General features: G+C 36.7%; 1 protein-coding gene across 1 annotated transcript in view; it reads right to left on the bottom strand.

Moving 5' to 3' along the window:
• The window catches only part of STK3 (serine/threonine kinase 3), a 129489-nt gene that overhangs the window by 25911 nt on the left and 81905 nt on the right, over positions 1–21673 (bottom strand). The window contains exon 10 of the mRNA XM_082045705.1: positions 19388–19563. Within this exon, the coding sequence (XP_081901831.1) occupies positions 19388–19563 (176 nt within the window). The remainder of the gene's footprint in view (positions 1–19387; positions 19564–21673) is intronic.

Raw genomic sequence — 21673 nt, 5'->3', positions numbered from 1 at the left:
GAACGGGCACAAAGAGTTAAGATGTAGTTTATGTGCAAATGAAAAACAGTAATAGTTTTTCCTGAAGAGTATTTCCCTAAATAGGAAAAAAAAAAAAAAAATAGGAGCACCATTTCACAAGCACACCACGGGCTAATTAAAATGATCTTTTAGGTCAATTAAATCTGATCCAAATACACTGACATTATTTAGTCTCTGCACTGTTCAAAGCACACAATCACTTCTATAGCTAGAATTACAGCACAACAATGTAGTCAAAAATTTTGCAAGAAAGCAAATCTGTGGTGAAAAGAAAACCACAATCCTAAAGTATCAGTGCACAATCTTATTTTTTTTTTCCTTTTGTTTTGGAATCAAGAGACTGTCCTAAAGGTTTCAAATACTGTTTCCTTAAGTTGGCATTCACATTTCTAGCAATTAACTTAATTAACCTATGAAAATATATATAAGATACTTTCTTCTTTCAGGCCTTCAATATGAGTCATAAGACATCAAAATATATTCCAAGCAGAAAATCACTCACCCTAAAAAAGCACTCCTCCAAACCGCTGGATTACATGAATGAAATACTGAGACTGAAGATAATGGCTCCATCTGTGCTTTCTACACCACACAACTATTTTAATAACCCTGGCAGCATCCTTGAGGAGAAATTCCTCACTGTCTGCCAGTGGCTAGCCTCTTCCTTTTGTGAAATCACTAATTTATTTACAAGGTATCTTAAAACAGTTCACACATGAAACAACAGAGGGGTTTAGTTTGTTTGATTTTTAACTTGACAGTGTTTTGTCTTTGTGTCCAAAAGTAAAGACTCTGAGCTCAAAAAATCTTTTCTCCGAGTCTGTCTACAGTCCAACATACAGGGAGAGAAAGCAGCTCCTTACAGAGGTCGGTACATGGACCAACAGATCTCCCCTGGCTGTTGTCAAGGGGTTACAAGCCCATTACTGTATTTTTGTTCCTGTGTTGCAGTTCCAGAACCAAAGATGGCTTGTCACAACTCAAAATTAGTGCCCTGATGACAAACATCATATTCCTGGAGAACCACCTATTTCCTCCTGCGGATGCTCATGATGCAATTGCAGAATCGAGATCTGGGGGAAGAGATCACATTCTTTGCAGCTACTGATGACATGGTTATGCTCCAGGGACCTTCTATGTAGAAACAAGCTCCAAATCTTTATAAAAAGTTCTGGGGTGGGTATTTGTACACTCATGCATATGTTGTTTTATTTGTGCAATATTTTCCCTAAGATAGATATGTAAGGGAAGATTTAATAACCTATATAGCTTGAGTAAGTCATTTCTCCAGGGAGGAGTAAGAATTGTTGAAGATTGTTCAAAGAGGTATAATGAGGCATAACATCATAAAATTTTAAACTGAAGATAAAAAAAATCTTGTTCAGTTTTCAGATCTATAAAGCTGTGACATAGGCCCCCAAGGAAAGTGATGGAAGACCCTTCAGTTCAGACATGTTAAGCTAGTCTGGAAAAAGCACTCAGTAGCACATTGTTGGAACAATCTAGTTTAGTAGGGATACAGAAAAGATCACTTAGAAAATAATTTTAATCTCTCATTTTTCAGATTAATAGTATTTTGGACAAGAACTACATTACTACATAAAAATAATATAGTAGTACACAAGAAAACATTGGAATCGCCATCACCTCTACATGTACTTACACACGAATTACCTTGTCAACACATCTCAAGTATAAGAAGCTCAGAATCCACCAAAAGAATAAATCATTGCTCTGATCATTTTGAGTTGTAATGGATATTACCAGTGGACTTGTGTGGCTTTGTGACTTAATGTTTTCTTTAAGTTAGGCACTCATTTAAACATAAAGCAAAAGTAAAACTCAAGTTTATCTGAAATAAAAATTTTGAAAGGCCACAAATAAAATCATGACAGTCTACATAAGTCACCTTCTATACCCTTTGCAAGAAAACCATCTGTTTACAATATTTTTGGACGTGTCTGTTTCGGATTTTGTGGAGAAAAATAACTCGTACAATTATTTCCTAATAACTTAAAGAGTCAATATTTCCAGATTGTTTAGGAAAACCCCTAAGAGCTAAGGTCATAAATTGATGCTCCTCAAGTAGTAGTATATTCAGGTACAACAAGTCTTTGGAGAAATTCTGCCTGCCCACAAACTAGTAGCAGAAGCAAGTTTTCCTCAAATACTAGGTGTCTTCAGGGTAACCCTGTCTATCCACAATTTAGTGTCAGATGCAAACTACAATAGAGACCCTGCAGATTTTTTTCACATAATTGAAGACTGACTCCTGACTAAAGAAGCGCTATTATAAACACAACTTAATTAACACAGGTAAGCCCAGTTAATGCCATGCTGAATTAGTGATAGAAACCTGATATTTGCAAAGAAGAGGGATGAGAGGGTCAAAGAAGGTCAGTACAAATTCCAAAAGGGGCAAAGCTAGAAATTGCGAGATACCTTACAGAGATAAGAAAGCTTAAGTAGTCGATAAGTACGAATTACCAGCTAGGAAATCTAACTAAATCAGATCTAAGTTTACGTATCTTCGGAGTTCGTATCAGAAAAGGTGATAAATCACAATTGACAGAGAATCTATTGGCAATGGATAGCTGGCATAAAGGCTGTTTCCTGTGCAACTTGTGATATGGCACATCTGAGACTAATTTAATACAAATTACTTGATCTAGCCATTCATTCATTAACTGTTATCAGAGTGCTGTGTTCAACATCTACAGTAAAGGGAAATGTGGAAGGAAGAGACACAATAAGGTGAATTTGTTTGCAATTAAAAACAAAGAAAAAAACATTTAAAACAAGTGTTGCAGATGCTATCATTAGTCTTACACAGGAAAATGTAAACCAGTTTTTGACTCGGTTTTTCACTTGTGTAGTTGTCAGATGACTGGGATTTTACACCTACAACAACAGAAACAAAGCAGCAGCTAAAAAAAACCCTTCTACCCAATTTTAAGAGCCATCTTCTTTCTAGTCTTTTTTTCTCATACTCTATGTATAACCAAAGAATTTCAGTTTTAACCAAAATACCAATAACTTCTGAAATAAGAGAAAGTTAATGTCCTCTATCATCATATTAGCATATAAAAGTATAACTCAATATAATGTACCAGCTATTTACCTCCATAACTTTGCTTCTCTAATACAGTTACACTTCGATTGTATTGCCATGGATAATAACCCCAGTCAAAGCTTTCTTTTAAGTTTTTCCCTTCATTTTTGTCCCAGAATGCCTTACTACTGAAAAAAAAATAATTTCCTAGTTCTTCTACATGCCCATATAGGAAATTGAAACCATAAAGCTGGCAGTGAAAGAGAACAACCATTACAGTTTCCAGCACTACCAGAAGACTTTGCAGCCTCATGGTGGTTTTATTATTTTAGTTTTCTTGCAATAGTGTGTGAAGTTAACAACCCCAAACTTACGAGTGTTGTTATGTAAAGAACCACACATTTAGATGTAGGAGTCTTCAAGTAGAAAATTAAATAAGCACAGTCCAAACTTCCAAACTGCCATTTACCCCCTTCCCCTCATAAACAGACATAACTACAACTTTGTCTATTTGTTAAACCATCCTCCATTTGTGTCCCCATCAGTAATCGCTAGAAGATACTCTTTTCACTAAAAGAATTAGAAATATGAAGAAGTGAACATGCAGCCATAAGCTCATAGAGATGATCCACAAGGGGATGTAAGGACGACATTAAAGCATCGATAAAAAAACGTGTTCATTAGATCAGCCAGAAAACTCCCATTAAGCTCTTGGGAGATTTCACTATAGAGCATCATTAAAACACTTCCAGGAGAGAGGTGCACTCCTAAAGAGTGCTGAAAGAACTGCTATTTTTGTTTTCAAAAAATGATCCAGATCAAGGGGGAGGAGACCTCACTCTCAAAATATAGAGTACAAAGCTGGCCAGTATTCACAGAAACTGGTCAGTTTAGCTGTGTATGTACACACATTGAACTTCCTAACAGTTTTTGATAAAGATGTTCTCAGGGGATCACTGTAGGATTGGGAGACTTTCAACAGTCTGGCCTAAGACTTAAGGGCTCAGGCAATGCAGACTCTGTGACAGTAAACCTGAAATCCCAAAACTAGTTGTTATCATGGAAAGGTGGAAGAGATTCTAGAATAAAAACTGCCTTCATGAAGCTAGGGAAAACTTATGTCTTTTTACTAATTATCCTCAGGAAGTTAGGATAGTTAAGAAAAATTGCAAGAAAAATATTAGCAAAATGACTGTGATGAGTGGATTAAAGAGGTATCCAAATGGGACCACGTGGATAAACCAGGCCAAGGGCAAAAATGTTTATTCACTTTATCAAAAATATTTCTTCATTATCAGGCAAAACAGGCCAACTGAAGTATCTCAGGTTCCAGAAAACCAGCTTGAGTATCTTCCTGAAGCCTACTCACTCACAATTCTCCAGTCTCCATTGCCCAATATCATCTGGGATCTCAAGAAATATATAGCCAATGAGGCTGATACTAAATATGTCAATTCCAATATCATAACCTTTGCTGCAGAGAATCAAGATCTCATACCCTCTTGTTTGTTCACACAAGTTATCATCTAGGTATGTTCCTGATGTTCTTGACATACAGAGGCTTAAATTGTTCCTAATACTCTATTACTACAGTGGAGCACAGGGTGGCACATAAATTTCTTGGGCTACACTGCCCTTCGGGGTGTATCTGTACACAGCATGTGCCTGCCTGCCGAACTTCACCGGCTGTAAGACTTAAACATTCACCAGTACATCTACTTGCCAGTCATCTAGCTGGTGCAAAATATCAAGACAGCTCTGTGCCATCTCTGACTGGACCACAATTCTGAGGACAGCTAGTCATTCCAGCAAAAAGCCAAGAAACACATTCAGGCAACTCTAATGCCCTTGCACTGCAGACAAGGCCTTCTGAGGAGTCCTAGAGAAAGCTGCTGACTTCAATGAGTGGGAATTTGGAAGCAGTAGTTCTGTACATGTGATATGGAGCAATTTGAGGACAGTTCTGTAAAAATAAATGAAAAAAGCAGCTAGACTGATTCTCTGTCTCTGGCAAGTGAGAGCAGTTATGTAGAAACTCACTGAAGTGATCTTAACTGTATGACAGATGGTATTTGTGCTTTAGATCACTGAAGGAGAACCAAACCTGGTGTTCTTCCCAATAAACCGAGCATCTGTAATGGTGCTTCTTAGTTACCAAGCTACAGTCACACAACAGAAGTGCTGTATCAGAAAGAGAAAAAGAAGAGCTGATATAGACCACAAAAACTTACCCTTATGTCAAAGATGGAGATGAACCTCTAGCTCTAGAAGACTGCTGAAATGTGTTTTACTATGTGTGGTGGGTAAACCTTGGCTAGCAGCCAAATGCCCACCCAGCAGGACAGGGGCAGAAAATAGGATGAGAAAGTTCCTGTCTCCAGATAAAGGTGAGGGATTGCTTATCAATTACCATCATGAGAAAAACATCCTTGATATGGAGAAAATTTAACTTATTGCAAATAGATTTAGGTAGTGAGAAACAAAAAAAGAAAAACATCAAAGCAACACCTTGCTTCCTCTATTTCCCAGGCTCAACTTCACTCCTTCATTACAGACTCTTCTACACTCCACCCCACCACCCAAGGAACACAAAGGGATGGATGGTAAAGAGTTATGGTCAGTCCACAGCAGTTCCTTGCTGCCACTCCTCCTTCCTCATATTTTTCATATATTCATAGAATAGTTTGGGTTGGAAGAGACCTTTAAAGTCCATCTAGTCCAAGCCCTTTGCCATAGGCAGAGACATCTTTCACTAGATCAGATTGTTCAAAGCCTTGTTGAACCTGACCTTGAACACTGCTAGGAATGGGGCATCCACGACTCTGGGCAACCTGTTCCAACGTCTCACCAATTTCCTCCTTACATCCAATCTAAATCTATACTCTTTTAGTTTAATATGGTTTCCCCTTGTCCTGTCACTACAGGCCCCGGTAAAACATCTCAGTCTCTGTCTTTCTTAGAAGCCTCCTGTATATATCGCAAGGCCACAGTAAGGCCTCCCTGAAGCCTTCTCTTCTCCGGGCGGAACAGCCCCAAGTCTCTCAGCCTGTTCTCACAGCAGAGCTGTTCCAGCCCTCTGATGATATTTGTGGCCTCCTCTGGCCCCTCTCCAACAGGTCCATGTCTTTCCTGTACTGAGGGCTCCAGAGCTCGATGCAGGACCCCAGGTGGGGTCTCACCAGAGCTGCTGACCACACTATTTTTTATGCAGCTCAGGATATAACTGGCTTTCTGGGCTGCAAGTGCGCATTCACGGAATCATAGGATGGCTTGAGTTGAAAGGGATCTTTAAAGATCATCTAGTCCAACTCTGTTTTTAAAACCATTGTAAAGCTAGTTCAATTTCTCATGAAAGCAGAAAAAATTGATACTTTAACTCTCAAGTCTTACCTAATTATTTCACATTGTGCATCGTAACACATCTACTGGGCAATTCTATTACACTTGCACTATTATATGAAGGCTGGGTTGTATTGACTCTGCCACAACAACTGTTGCTCAAAGCCACTTGTGTCCTGTTCATAGAAATACCTCTGTGGGACCAGCTCATATTAATCCTGTCCCATGAACAAGAGAAAGAGTAGATCAATCTTAATTTTTTTCTTCCCTTCCCCATTCCCCCATCCAGGCTCCCTATAGTCTACTCCTCCTCTTCATTTCCTCTGTCAACATACTTATTCTAACAACAGAAGACACTGCTGTCTGGGCACCAGTGGTTAAAAATTCAAGATTCAAACCTCACCAGTATTGTGCAGTGAATTGCTGTTCTGCATGTACGGAATAAACTTTGCTTTTCTTCCCCTTTTTCCTTTTTAAATGGGTATCAAATTACATGCATAAAACCCTTTAAAAGAATGTTAAATCAAATACTTGAAAGACGTCAGGGAATAACATGCTTACAACTCCTTAAGCAACCTTAATTTTGTCCTATTCCCATTATACTTAAACACTATAACACATTAATTATTGGACTATGGATTAAAACTCCATTAAAGACTGGGCTCACAATGGGTCAACCAATCATAAATGCATCATTCTCTAACTTTTGAGCATTTGATTTCAACACCTAAATAGTTTTTAATACTGTTTTTTACACTTAATGAGATTTAATGAGGTTAGTTGAGAATCATTTACAGTTGTCACATCACTATTTTTCCCAGATATCCAATAAATAAACATCGCAGATGAACATTCTCCTTCATATTTGGATTTATAATCTGCTTGTTAGAGATGGAGAGAAGGCTTCCAATCCATGGCTCAACACGGGCAAGTAAATTGAAAATTGGATTATACCTCTACTAACTAGATATTTCCGTTAGAGTACTATACTGTTGTCCACTTACCAAGTGACAGTTTTCACAATAAGCACAGTACACTCCAGATGCCAGGTGAAGTTCACCACACTGATTTTCGATTTAAAGTTGTAAAATAGTTTCTTGAATTGGTTATTTGCAAAATCTTCTCTCACCCATATGTTACAATGGCAACCGCCAGCAGCAGAGGCATTTCAGATTAGTAATTCACTGATTAAAACTGTCAGGCTATTTTTCAATGAAGGCATCTCAGCTCTGGAATTAATTTCTCTCTAACCCATGGTCAAACAGCTTATGCTTGTTGCCTTCCATAACATGGGATATGGAATTACAGAACAAAATGATCATGATGTTTGGTGATAGTACAGTTTGAGGACAATAAAATATGGTAACTACAATTCTTTGGAGGTCTCCTATCTTGGGAAGCTGCAGTAAGGGAGAGAAGATGAACAAAAGAAGAACTGAGTTGAAATCAAGCTAGATTAGTAAACTGCTCCATTAGGACTTAGGTAATATGCTTTCTGAAGTACCCGTTCTAATTCTAGAGTAGAAAAAGAGGTGGGTGCGGGGAACACAGCTTGGTGTTGGAAGAGATACACCCCCTCCATGCGCACATGACTGCCGAACCTCCGAAACTTCTCAGTGCTCAGTCCTTGATGAGCTGCTGTTGCCGTAGCAACAGCTCTTTAAAACATGGAAAACGGGTCAGGTAGTTTCGAACTAAGCACTTTTTCCAACGTTGCTGTTTTCCTCTGTAGTTTTGAATTATCCCACCTCTGAGACATCAGTGGGCTGTTGCCATAGAGTCATCAGCCAGCAGAGAGGAGAAAACAAGGCTCTTGAGTTTCACAGGCCATGGGGATGCTTAAGTAACATGGAGCTTGGCCTCCCCCCACCTGCAGCTCCTTCCCCCCAGCCCTTCAGAAATCCTCTTCAGAGGCACAAGCTCTTTTCCATTTCTTTTTCTCTGCAAATATCCTTTACTCTGAAAAATGTTTGGAGCTTATGTTTTTTGGTTTTGTTTTCTGGGGGTTCTGTTTTTTAAATAAACGCGTGCTGCACAATTTGGGAGTTAAATCCTGTGCCTGCTGAGTGTAAGTGAAAGGTGCATTATTTGGCTATAATGTCGATCCTTCAAAAGGCTCTGTGTTCCAATACCATTCAAAACATGCTAGCAGTCGTCAGAGAACTCGATGTAGCAACAAACAGTCCCTGTAAACCAGGTCTCTTTGAAAGCCGTGACAAGGAAGTTAACCAGCTTGAGAGACAACAAATGAAACAGCCAAGCACGTACGCAGCAAGCTGCACCGCACTCCTACTGATCCCTCCTTTGTTTCTCGGCAGCAGCACGGGTGGTGGGCTGCACGCAGCTGCTCACATCTCAGTGAATCATTAGTCACAGGCAAAATCCCCAAGGACAAGTGTCAGGTTCATTTTTTTAATTTAATGTCTTTGTTACTTTAATTGAATCTGTCTGAAAGTAGACTGACTGAATCAGTCTCTATCTTGACTCGCAGTGGTATTAGTTAATGGAAGCTCTTTAGAAATAGAGAAATAGCAATGAAATTTCTAACTTTGCAAAAGCAAAATAAAAAGTCCATTCCAACCTATATACACACATCACAAGCACCACAAAAATACCACATTTCTATCTCTGTGAACACTACCAGGACAATAGTTCTCATCTTGAGGTGATTACCCATCTCTGTAGAGTGCATGTTGTTCTTGCATGTGGATGGTATTTAGTACATGTGACTATAACGGCAATCTTAACATAATGATTAATTTCAATGAAAAATAAATGATTATTCTGCAGAAGTGATAATCCAACTGACACTGCAGGGAAAAACAAACAAACAAAGACATAACACAACCCCAAATGTTTGCACTAGGAGTGCCATGAAGAACTGCCTTCAAAAAATATAAGCACCTCCTCCAGGCTCTGGTGGGACAAATGCCCAAGTTACTCCCAGTAAGAGAGCTTCCTCTTCCATTTATATACTTCCTAAAGTAATTCCTTCTGCCCCAAAGACCAATCTTCAAGGATGACACAACAAATCAAAAGAGCTAGTCATTTTGGGACAGCTCATTTTTACCAAGAGAACTTTTCAGATCTAGAGAACTTCTAGAGATGATGGGGAAGCCTGGAATGTAAGCATCTTCAAAGAACATTCTTTCCTCCATTCTTACTTGAAAGAAGAATGTTCAAATGTTAAAAAACACACCAACTAAATATATTGGGCTGTAGTGACACCATGCGGGGGGGGAAATCAAACACGTTTTTAGAACGCTCTACCTAATTCCCATCTACAAGCACTACAGCTTTGAAACAGCTCTCGGAGTGCTACTCTGCCTTTAGAGCCTTCCTACAGAGCAATTTCGTCCTGGTATGTCTTATTTAGGCTAAGAAACTAAATTTTCTTACTAGTATTCTTATATCTGTACAACTCCAACTGTCAACACAAACATACATGTAAGCAATACCAAGATCTTTAAGTAGATTCTAAATAAGCAGTAATTCTTCAGGTATTTTTTTCCTTAGGCACCAGGCATACTTGCCCTAAACTAGGGAATAATGACAGAAACACTCTGAACTGTGGCATTTCTAACCTTAAACCTAAATGTAGTTTCATATTTAGGCACACCAATGGAAGTGGTTTCTTGAATAATCTGAGCAGCTAAACTTAACATTAATGTGAGTAAGAGCTTTGCCACGGACTTTAGCAAGTATGAGATTAACCCTTCTATAGAGAGTTTGTCAATAGTTACAGCTTTTATATACTGGGCTCGCATAGCTTTATTTTTAAATTGTAACCCATATAACACTACAAAATAGGTATAAAAACTTGCCAAATTAATTTTTTGGCTTTGTTGGGTTCCCCCCTGGCTTGGGTGATTTTACATAGTTTTTTTACCTCTTTAGGAACTGGTGCTGTCCATGAGGCACATTTAAATAACAACAACAAATGAAAAAGAAAAAAAAAAACAGGTCTCCAAATATTTCGCTTACAGTATTACAAAGCACACAACTCTATAAAAAGCCTCACTTTTTTCACCAGAAAGAAAATGCCTAGTGCATAGTAATGCTACAACTCCCAATAAACAAAAGTAAATGTGGGCTATAGGCACCTATAGGTAGAGATCTAATAACATCTCTAGATGTAATAACATTTAGATCATTTTAATGTATACATTTAACACATTACTAAAATACAGATAAATTAGAATAAGTATATTCTTACAGATATACAGATTTTGCTTTCAACTTTCATAGGAGTTCCTTTTTCTCTCTAAATTATGCAAGATATAAGAAAAGGAAATACAATCTATATGTAAACCAAAATATTCTGGGCAACCCCTTGTTTAGTGAATGTATGCTAAGCCAGATCTGACCAGATATCTGAAGATACTAATTCCAAATAACCAAGAACTCCAAGTATTACAAGCCCTCTGCTTTAAGTCAATGCCTTAATGCAGAAGTCCTTCTTCAAATTCTACAAGTTATTTGCAAACAAAAACCACATAGAATTTTTTCCATTCTTCATAAAGCTCAAGAGTATTAAATGTCAGTCATTTAATTTCCAGTATTTTGTTTACGAAATATTGTTAACATCTATGCTTAGTATATATGCTACACATGATACTTATTGGCTGCCGATCAAAACATGAGGCACAGAAAACTCATACAAGCTTTTTGAATATTGAGAGTTAGCCACATGGACACTGAACTAACCAAAACATTTTTTTCTGTTACATTGCTAGAATCCTATCTCACAAGTTCTCATGCTCCCATTTAAGTGCAGTAAAAAAATTTAAAATGGTAAAAAAAGGCTACATTGAAAAAAAGCACCCTACGTTCGTTACCAAATCACATAATGAGGAAATCCTCTTCAAAACTAAGGAGTCACAAAAATTACCTTAAAACACTTGCAAAATTCAAGTCACCCACTCTCCTGAGGCAAGTTTTATTTTTACTTCTTTTCATTATCATTAATCATCATAGGAAGAGTAGGAGAACTGATTTTGTGTCTCAGTTGTTAATTTGCATGATAATGTCATAAAGATGATTTCCAAGAATTCTGCCAAAACCCTGAAGCAGAACACGCACCCCTTGGTGTCAGCACTTGGTTTGGAGATCAGACATTACACACAAAGGTGTGGTACGCTGCCCTGACGTTAACAGTGATTCATGCAACATGGAAATTATTTGGATTAAATATCTCTCCCACACTTTTTTTTTTTTTTTAAATGAAAGAAAATAGAATAGAGAGATCTGAAGCCGGATGAGTTTGATGGACTAAAAAGGATAGTCTAAAAATTGTCCAGCCAAAACTGTTTTTTCCAAGTATTTCAAAGCTCTTTCTAGGCTATACACATTACTTAGCTATTACACAATTATCTCTAAGAGGTATATTAGTACAGACAACTGGTTACTAAGGTAACAAGATGTTACATTAAACCAGCAGCACTGCCCCAGCTCATCAGCTTCACTCATTTCTTTCCTTTACTCCCCTTAAGCTATGCACAAATTACAGACCTGCTGTATAACTGAATATAGACACTAGAGCTACGATTCAGTCTCTCCACTCAAGCTAATGAGGAAAAAGAAGGGGTTTAGATGATGCAAGCATTTAAACTCTTTGGAGTGAAGTAGCTTCATCTTAATTCTATGCTAAGAATGTGAAAGTTAGCTGAAAAATAAGTTTTAAAATGTCTTCTCACTAAAAACTATCTTGTAACTAAAAACCACATTGCGCATTGAAACTATTTGACACGATATGATAAGACAGCAGGGATGCTTTAAACTTTTGGGAGAGAAAACATGGATAAGTTTTATTGACCAAATCTTGGCTGAATTTTTCCAGAGGCAGACACATATTTGGAAATACGAGTTGACTGCTAATTGCAAAAATTGTCAAGGTCACCCAAGGTCTAGCACCTCCAAAATATTGATGCTCCTAATTAACAAATTAAGTATGTCACTATTTTTGAGATCTTTAGCTTCTAAGACCTATGTGTTCTCAACATGTTTTATGATTACAAACATCAGCCATCAGCAGATTAAAAAAAACACAGGGAATAAGGCCATTGTAAACGTTTACCAGAGGAGGTCACCTACAACAACCCTCTGCTCCAAGCGGGATCAGCTCCATCAGAACTATCCCTGACATGTTCATCTAACCAGGTCTTCACCACTCACAATACTGGCAACTTCTGCAACCCTCGGCAGCAACCTGCTGTCCTACACGGCTTTCCTGTTCGACATTCTTCTTAATATCTAACTTCAAATAAATTGCTGCAATTAAAGGCAGAGTTCTTGTCCTATCTTCAGACTACACATCAATAAAAAGTAAAAATCTTTACTCCTGTTTTTCACATTCAAGAATGCGAAAAGTTTTTTTTGACTAGAAGGCTGTTTTCTGTGCTCTTTTAGGATACAAAATTCATAGAGTCTTTCTTAGATGGCACAATTCACCTTCTAAAACTGCAAAAGTAGAGCACTGGCACTTTGGCATGAATGATTCAGCGATCAGAGTAACAGCTTTAAAATAATCCTACAATTTAAGCTAAACAGAAAGGATTGATTCTGTTTACAGCCTAAACAATTTAATTACATATAAGACCAAATTACTAGGCTTGGTTTTCAATTATTTACTTCTGTAATAACAGGGGAAGGGACATACTGAAAGAGAAAAGATCCTGTATTCAATACCAGTTGGAGATACACTCTGCACAGACAGTGTATTCCCCTACTCTCTAGAAGAAAAATAATTCTCCTTTTGTGGTCAGAATATACAAACAGGATTTAATTAAATCAATCGGATTTTGACTTGCAGAGTTTAAAAGAAAAAAAAGTATAATAAGTTTGTCTGCTCTCTTTGCCTAATGCAGAGAGGGGGAAAAAAAAGGCAGTAATGCATTTTTAGTTTACATGTCAGGCTGGCACAACCTCCCCTGTTGCCTACCTGAACAGCTGCATGATAAGCCTTAAAAACCATGACCGTGACCTGCAAACCATCCACTCTTAACATGAGTATCCCTCCCATTGAACTACCCCAACACCTGCCATTTTTTAAAATAACCACTCAACACACAAGAAGCTTCTGTCCCAGACACCTATTAAAAGAGGTACAGAAAAACTTCCCTGCTGAGGTTCACACTGTCCTCACCAAATGAGCTAGATAAAGCATATTATCTCCATTATATTCAATTTTACAGTCTCTCCTGTTAGCTGTGTCTGAACTAAAATGAATGAAATTCTGCGTGCAGACTGTCAACACCACTAATACTCCTGTTTATCCCATATGCAAACTCAGAAACCTAAGTTTCATATTTTAAGATATTAAGATTTAAGAAAATTTTCTTCCTGTCAGCATCCTTCACGATATTCAAGCAACTAATTAAAAATGAAGCAAAATGAATATATGTTAATACTTTATTTAAATTTTTTAAATAACTTAGAGGAGAATTTGAAATGTTTTAAAATAGATTGGATACATTCATTCCCAATAATTAGAAAGAAGGCTGTACAAACAAACTCATCTGCTGCCTGAATAAAATCAGAGTAAACCCAGCCAAGGTTTTGGACCAAAATCTATTTCCAATAAGGCTAACACAGCCTAGTTTTATTAGTGAAGTTTTAATTAAATTCTATATGGTCTTCAGTCATTTTATGGTATTTACTTTCTTACCGAATCAATTGTTACATCATACATTTATAAATGTTAAATGAAGTGCTTAGTATCTGCAATACTATTATTTCGCAATGATTATATTCTAATGTGTTCTGGTTGAAACCCAAAGAAATCTTCTGTGTAGGGTAACAGATGGCTTTTTAAATTTTTGTTGTTATTCCAGAATCTTTAAGTCACCCAAAATGCATCTACTTAAACATGATACTGCAGTTACTGCAAAACACGATCTACATGTTCACTGTTCAATATTTAACAAGCTGGATACCATTCTTGTTTGGAAATAATTCTACTAAAGACAGAAATCATTACCCTAGCATTGCTATAATAAATAGATTTGCCTTTTTACATTTTGTCATCTCATAGCAAAAAGTAAATGACTCATTTAAAATGAAATAATACATTCAATCAGTGAAAATGAAATTTAGTAACACATTCTGAATTGTGTTAATTCACAGGTATCAATTAGGTATCACTTCACTATAGTTCATGTAAATCCTTGGTTAACATTATGTCCCACTTTAATACACATTAGTAAGGGGCAGAAGGATTTTCAGAGCAATTTCACATCTTAATGAGACGTAAAATGTCACGATACAGTAAAAACATAAGCAGCAGCTTATTTAATAACATGTACTCATAGCACATTGATCTAGCAAGTGAAGATTTACCTGTTCTTCCCCATATAAAAAATTTCAGCACTTCCTGCTTATAAAAAATTCATGGTTTTGGTGAAACCTATGTTCTATAATGCCCATTAAAATGTGACAAATGCTACACAAATATCACAAAATCTTCAATGGTGAAAGATTAAAAAAACTGCAACACACAGCTCTCTCCAGCACGTCTGTATCTCATGGAAAACATTCCCCATGGAAAGAACCCAGCTATCATAATAGCAACATGGTCATACGAATACACAATACCTATAAAAAACAGCTGTTCTTAAAAGGACTGGGCACTTATATGGTCATAACAAACACATCATTTTCTCCAATTCAGCACCATTTTCTCCAATTCAGCACTCTGATCTAAACTGCTGACTTGTGAGCTAAGACTAAATTTGGCCCATTAAGCCATAAAGCCTTATTATGAAAAGCTGCTTATATCCTGCACCATTAACATTTCTATTCATATCATACCCATACACTATACAGCTTTACCACATCTTTACTTATTCAAAGACCTTCTACTGCTTTTTCTCACAATAAGCAGTATCTTCTTGATTAGATTAACTGGCATCAAGGTTTGCTGTGAATGAAACATTGATAACTCCAAGTAAAACTGACAGAATTAGGGTTAAAAATATTGCATTAATTTTTCCACCTCCTGCATGCCCCTTAAAAATAACGAAAATAGATAAAAGCATTGCCTATATTCTGATAGTATTAACTGAAAATGAAAATCCACAATAATCCTTGAGTCTGATATATAAACGTTTAATATAAAAGCTAAAGTTTGAATAAACACTAGTTGGCGTTTTTTTGGTAATATTTAAATCCAATCAGAGCTTCAACTCCACCACTTCAGAAGTTGAAGTGAAAAACCACATTTAGAAGTAATTCCCCAGAAATACGTTTCCCTAAGATTCGCTGATACAAAAAACCCATACTTCTGGTTTTCAGAATTTATCATGAGACAGCAAAAACAGACAATAAAGTAACTGAAAACAAAGTTTAAAAAAAAGCAACTTTATACAAATTCCTACTCCCAGAAAACACAAAAATGTGTAGGGTTGTTTGGGTATTTTTAAAAGAAAAAAATAAGAAACTTTGTATAAAACCCCCAAACACCTCCTATACAAAACAGGGTAAATTTTGAATAAAGTAATATTCCAGGTGACTATACAGTACTAGAATTAAATCTAGTTAAAATTAGTTGCCATATACTTAATCCAATACAATGCAAAACTTGAAGGTCTGCAGCAGCAATTTTTTCTCATCAGTTCATGGAATGTGACATCAATAACCAGCACAGATTGATCACGGAGCTGAAGACCCACAGGACCAACAGAGATGGATCTCGAATTCCCATACGGCATTGGCGAAAAAGAAATAAGATCAACTTTTGAATTTGAAAACAGATGTCTTTCAACAGTGAAAAATAAAATATAAATATATGCTTAGCAAAAGAAAAAGCACTGCTAAATTCACTTTTTTTAAAGCTCAGATTGATGACCAAAGCATCTTATTTTCTTGGAAAAGTCTTCTACTTCTATTTTCATTGGCAAGGAGTTTTTAAAATATTGATGTCAGGGCAGAAAACTATGCCCATACAAAAACTTTCAAACCAGACCTAGTGCTAAATTCAATTTGCATTAGTTTATACATTCATTTATCCACCTTATGAGAAAATTTTCCTGTATCATTTATTTACATTATCTAAAAACATCAGCAAGTATGTAAAACTAACTGCTATAGCTCAATCACATTTATTTGTACATGTAAATAAACAAAATAACTGTGTTGTTTTATAAAACAGTAAAATATACTAGGAATATGATAAAATATTACTACGACCTAAAGCAAATATACTATTTGGCCACAAAAATTAGCTCCTAATTCTGCATGTCTCACATTATATGTAGAAATAAGCAAACTGATTAGTTGCAGGGATTTATAAGGATTGTTTTTTCTTCCTTTTCCCTTCTCCCTCCCTCGCCAATGGTATTTCTGCTTCTCTAGTTTATGCTATAACAGACACATACACTAATAAACATCTAAGTCTTTCCATTCAATACACTGGAGTATCAATTCTTAGCATGGCCCTGTCACACTGCCCTGGCTCACGAGTAAATCCCTTATGTGCTGCCAGCACTGCCTGCTGTGTGCGGCTCACAAGGGTATATGGGTAAGAAAAAAGTGTCTTTCAGCAAATGAGTTTGGTGATCTCCAACTTACAGATCATCTGTTCTCTTCTACATAGAAAGCTAGAGTACTGTTAGAATATACTAGGATTAAGTTAGATTTTGATCCTTTATATTTTAGTTCTGGTGTATCAATCTCTTCTTTCAATACGAGTGTCAGCATTTACTGTTAGGATTCCTTTCTAGATCACATTAAGGTTAATTCCAAACAAAATAGAATGGAGTTATTTAGTATAAAAAGTTTCCATTATTTATCCTTCTCATTAATCATTTAAAGACTTCATGTCAGCAACAGAAAACTTTCATGTTGATCTCACAAAGAGCAGGCGATATATTATGCATGCTGCCCACTGATTTATCCTTTCAGAAAGTCTCTTGCAGGCCACTTACCAATACTGCCACTTGCTGTCTAAAATATAAATACAAGTGCTTCTAGAATATGTAAATAAATAATAATTGCCTATGGTTCAAGCCAGCAGGCTGTTAAAACCAATATCCTCTGTGACATCAGCTGGTACCAGATGCTTCAGAGAAATGTACTCTTGAGTGGACTACTCCGAAGCAGTACATCCATTATTGAAGAGTCTTCCTGAACTCTTTCTTAGGCTGGCTTACCTACAAAGTATTTGGCTTTTGTTGTGCTCAACACAAAATCCCCATTCCCCCAACTAACTACATAACGGCCCATGCAAATGGCTATTTACTCTTTTTTTGAATCCTATTTGGTCTTCAGTCAGAACCGTTTTGTAGCAACAAGCCTAACCACACTGCCTTGTGAGGAGGTCAGGGACAAACTGCACATCTCCTAACTTCCATGAGACACTGGAACAAGCTGCCCAGACAAGCCATGGGTGCCCCAGCACTGGCAGCTTTCAAGGTCAGGCTGGACTGGGCTTTGAACAAGTACCAAAAGATGTCGCTGCCCATGGCAGGGGGTTGGACTAGATAATCTTTAAAGGTCCCTTCCAACCCAAACCGTTCTATCAGCCTAAGACTCTGAAGTCTTTGAGCTGCCAGTCTATGACAAGGCAAGGTTTGCCTACACCACAGGGAACATTTAGCTTCTAAAGATCAGACCTCTTCAGATTTGGTTCTAAGACAAATTTCTATTTCAAGAAGGCAACTTCATATGTATAACCAATGTCATTAAGTTCCACAGGATTATACATGTGCAAATTATTCATGAATAAGCACTTACAGAATCAGGGTCTTAGCATTTACAGGAAGAATCATTGTTGCTTGCATTTCTTATTAAGTAATGGAAAAGGTAGGATGAATTTTAAATTGAAGTGTTATAAGGTAAATTTTCTTGCTACTATAACCACCCCACTTACATAACTGCCAGTTATTTTCCAGTGAACAGCGTAAATAAATATTTTGTTTGACAATTATCAGGATGACGACTACATTTTACGTAGGGGAAAAAAAAAAAAAAATAAAGCCTAAAAAACCCCACCTAACCCAAACTCCAGCTTAATCAAAACTCTCCACCAGCAACAACTTGTACTGTGCTATTTATCTGGCTTTACTCCAAAAGCTTAAATTTAAGAGTCAGCTTTATGTAGAAATGCAGTAAGTGAAAACTGGGGAAAAAAGAAAAAATCCCACACCTACAGCTGTCACCTAAAATTAAACACAACATTTTTTCTCCATATCCCAAGAGCACTTTCAAAAAGGTGCCATGTGATCATATTTAGCTACTGTGCTGCAGCTAAGAACATGTTTAATCTATAAACCAAAGTCTGTCATTTAAACATGTTAAAAAAAATTACCAAAGGTGAAAACCAGATATAAACAGTAAATATTTATTTCATTTTTAAGAGCAACCTACAACTTTGGAACATTTTCTTTTTGTGCCTGTTATAATTTGCACCATAAGCAACAAGAAATAAACTACACATATTTTGGAGGGGAAAAAAACCCACCCTAAAATAGACTGGTGTTAGATTCAATAATTCTATGTAGAGAGATGTGCGCTATCGGGATAGTGCCTTGTGCAAAACAGTAGGTGATCTGAACCATCTCCAAGGAGATTGATTAAATGGTTCTAATCCAGTTTAAAATGCTTATCATTTTACCAAGATACTCAGCAAACGTGACAACAGTACTCCATGTCTGTAGCAATTTTTTTTTTTTTAATAGAATTGGCTCAAATTCAAAAGTTGTTACAACACATAAATTATAAAGAACCAAAATGACTTAAAAAATAGTTAGGAAGAAGTATATTCATAATGGCACATACCACTCCTCATTAAAAGGTGCTGCATTAAACAAATATACTTAATTCAATAACCAGGAGGCATTAAGATTCAATAACTGGACAGTATTCTTGAAAGTGCACTTATTTTACTCTTAGCAACATGGTTATAGAAAGGGATTAAGTGCTTTTGGCACATATAAAATAAACAGCATGCAAGAAAGTAAACAATAAAAATGTACTTACGAAATCAAAGTCGCCATCTTGAGGGACTTTCCAGTTATCAGGGAAAACATTTTTGGATATGTGGTAAGGTTCATGCATATTCTGATTACAGTTTTCAGGGCTTTTATTCTTGGAATCTTGTTTATCGAAGTAGTCCATGAAAGAAGGTCTTTGTACTTGTGGTGAAGTAGCATTTCCTTAGTTGAAAGAAAAAAAAGGGGGGGGGGGGGGGAATTAAATATTTACTGCACTACAAAATAAACTCCATTTATTAATTTTCTTGGACTTTACAGAAACTAATGGAGACATTTGTATCTGGTGCAAGCCTCCATTTGTCCCCTGAGGATCTTCAGCATAAAATCTCATAGACGAAGAATGGTATTTTTTGAAGCAAGATATAATGTGCAGAAATGTTCAAGACATTTCAGAGTTGCACACACAAATAATATTAGAAGTTACTTCATGCGATATCTATCTGTTGTTATAGAGACTGAATAACATGAAGTACTAAGCGTTCCTTTGGGCATTGAATGCCCCTGACTTCCAGGCCTGGTCCACAGGCACTTGTAGGAAAGCAGCAGAGTTCCATCCATTTCAAAGGTGTGATTTAAAAAATACTTAGAATGAGAACTTGCAAAAAACAACTGCACAACGAGTGTTTAGACACTGCTTAATTTAATTCCTTGCCAATGAGGATTCTCAGCAAATGATGGGATCACACCCTGCAGACAGGTGCAGAGCACCTTCCCTCCGTGGTGTGGAAACCCTGGGCGTTTCTGTCATCATCTACGTGCCTGCAAAAGCTTTACAAAGCAGACTGAGGTCAGCATGAATTCCTGTTCTATTATATTTTTCATGAAACTAAATGCACAAAAATTTATCTACAACCCTAAATGACTGAAATTTGTTTTCATTTGTGGGATTTCAAAGCAAGTTCTTTACTAAATAGAACAATAAATAAAACATAAGAAATGCTTTAGTAGTTCTATGTAACTGTCACCTCAGAGACTATGTTCTGCATAGCACTGACTCCTGAAACACAAACTTGCTTGCAGTGTAACACATTCTACATAGAGAAATACGAGACACATTTCCACAAGTAAAATGTGAAACGGTATGAGAAATATAAACAAGCAAACTAAAACACACAAAGAACAAACAGAACAGAAACCACACACACACACAAAAAAAACCCCACAGGTAGAACAAAATTATTTTATTATACTTATAATTGAAAAGTAAAGAATTTTTATTCAAACTAGTTGTTCGAACAAGTGAAAAGGAAAAGCACTGTTAATACATTTTGATCTTGTGTTTAACATGATCCCTAGGACTTGCTGATCTTCATATCTGGCTTTACATTTGTTTTTATTAATTCACTACGTGGGGGTTTTTTGTTGTTTTCCACTCTTATTTCACATTTTATTTCATCATCTCTTCCTGTGGTAACCCATTCCCTCTGTCTCAAGATCTTTTTAATTCATTCTAATTTTGCTGCATGGTTAATTAACAGTGGCCAATTTTTTCATTAATGTTTATTTTTGTACTGCCGTCTTCTATAGCACATTGACTTGTTCTTTTCTTTCTGCTTTTTCTACATCATTCTGTTCTAGTAAGATTTCCTCTGCCTTTTTGAATGTGGTATTCTATTGTCTTGCTTACACCACACTTGACTTCAGTTGCTTCTCTTCAGCTCCACAATGATTCCTCCGTATTCAGTCTGACACATTTCCACATACCCCATCTCCTCTCCACATTTTTTTGCCTGTTTTTCTCTCAGTTGTTTCCATATTCTTTTCTAATCCTAGATCATCGTTATCTCTACTCACCATCTTTTAATTAATGACAAATACAACTACACAAAAACATTCAGTCAACTAAACTCCAGGTTGAATTTAACAGAGCACATAGCAGATACCTCTTCGCCAGAAACTCCCAAGTTTACCCACAATGAACTCAAGATCATTTGAACGAGGTTTCTGGATTTCTTGAGTCTGGGACTCAGGAAGGGATGAGAAGTAAATAGCAGGGATGCCAAATAACTACAGAAATAAGCACTAACGGGCAGAAATGGAAGAATCTAAACGTTAGCAAAGCATAAATTTAGAAAAGAGATCCAAGAGAAGGTAGCAGTATAAAGGCGGTGGAATTAAAAACAGAAATACAATGTATTTTCTTAATACTAACTTCTTATTATTTGCTGATTGCTACCCAAAAACCTTGGAACTATTTGTACCAAAAAGATAGCACACCGCATTGCTGGCCTTTCACAACCAATATTTCTCTTCTGCTGAGATGGTTGTACTT

This window comes from Streptopelia decaocto (genome assembly GCF_964273445.1).
Source record: "Streptopelia decaocto genome assembly, chromosome: 2".
NCBI classification, from domain to species: domain Eukaryota; kingdom Metazoa; phylum Chordata; class Aves; order Columbiformes; family Columbidae; genus Streptopelia; species Streptopelia decaocto.
This window is presented reverse-complemented; position numbering and strand designations above follow the sequence as displayed.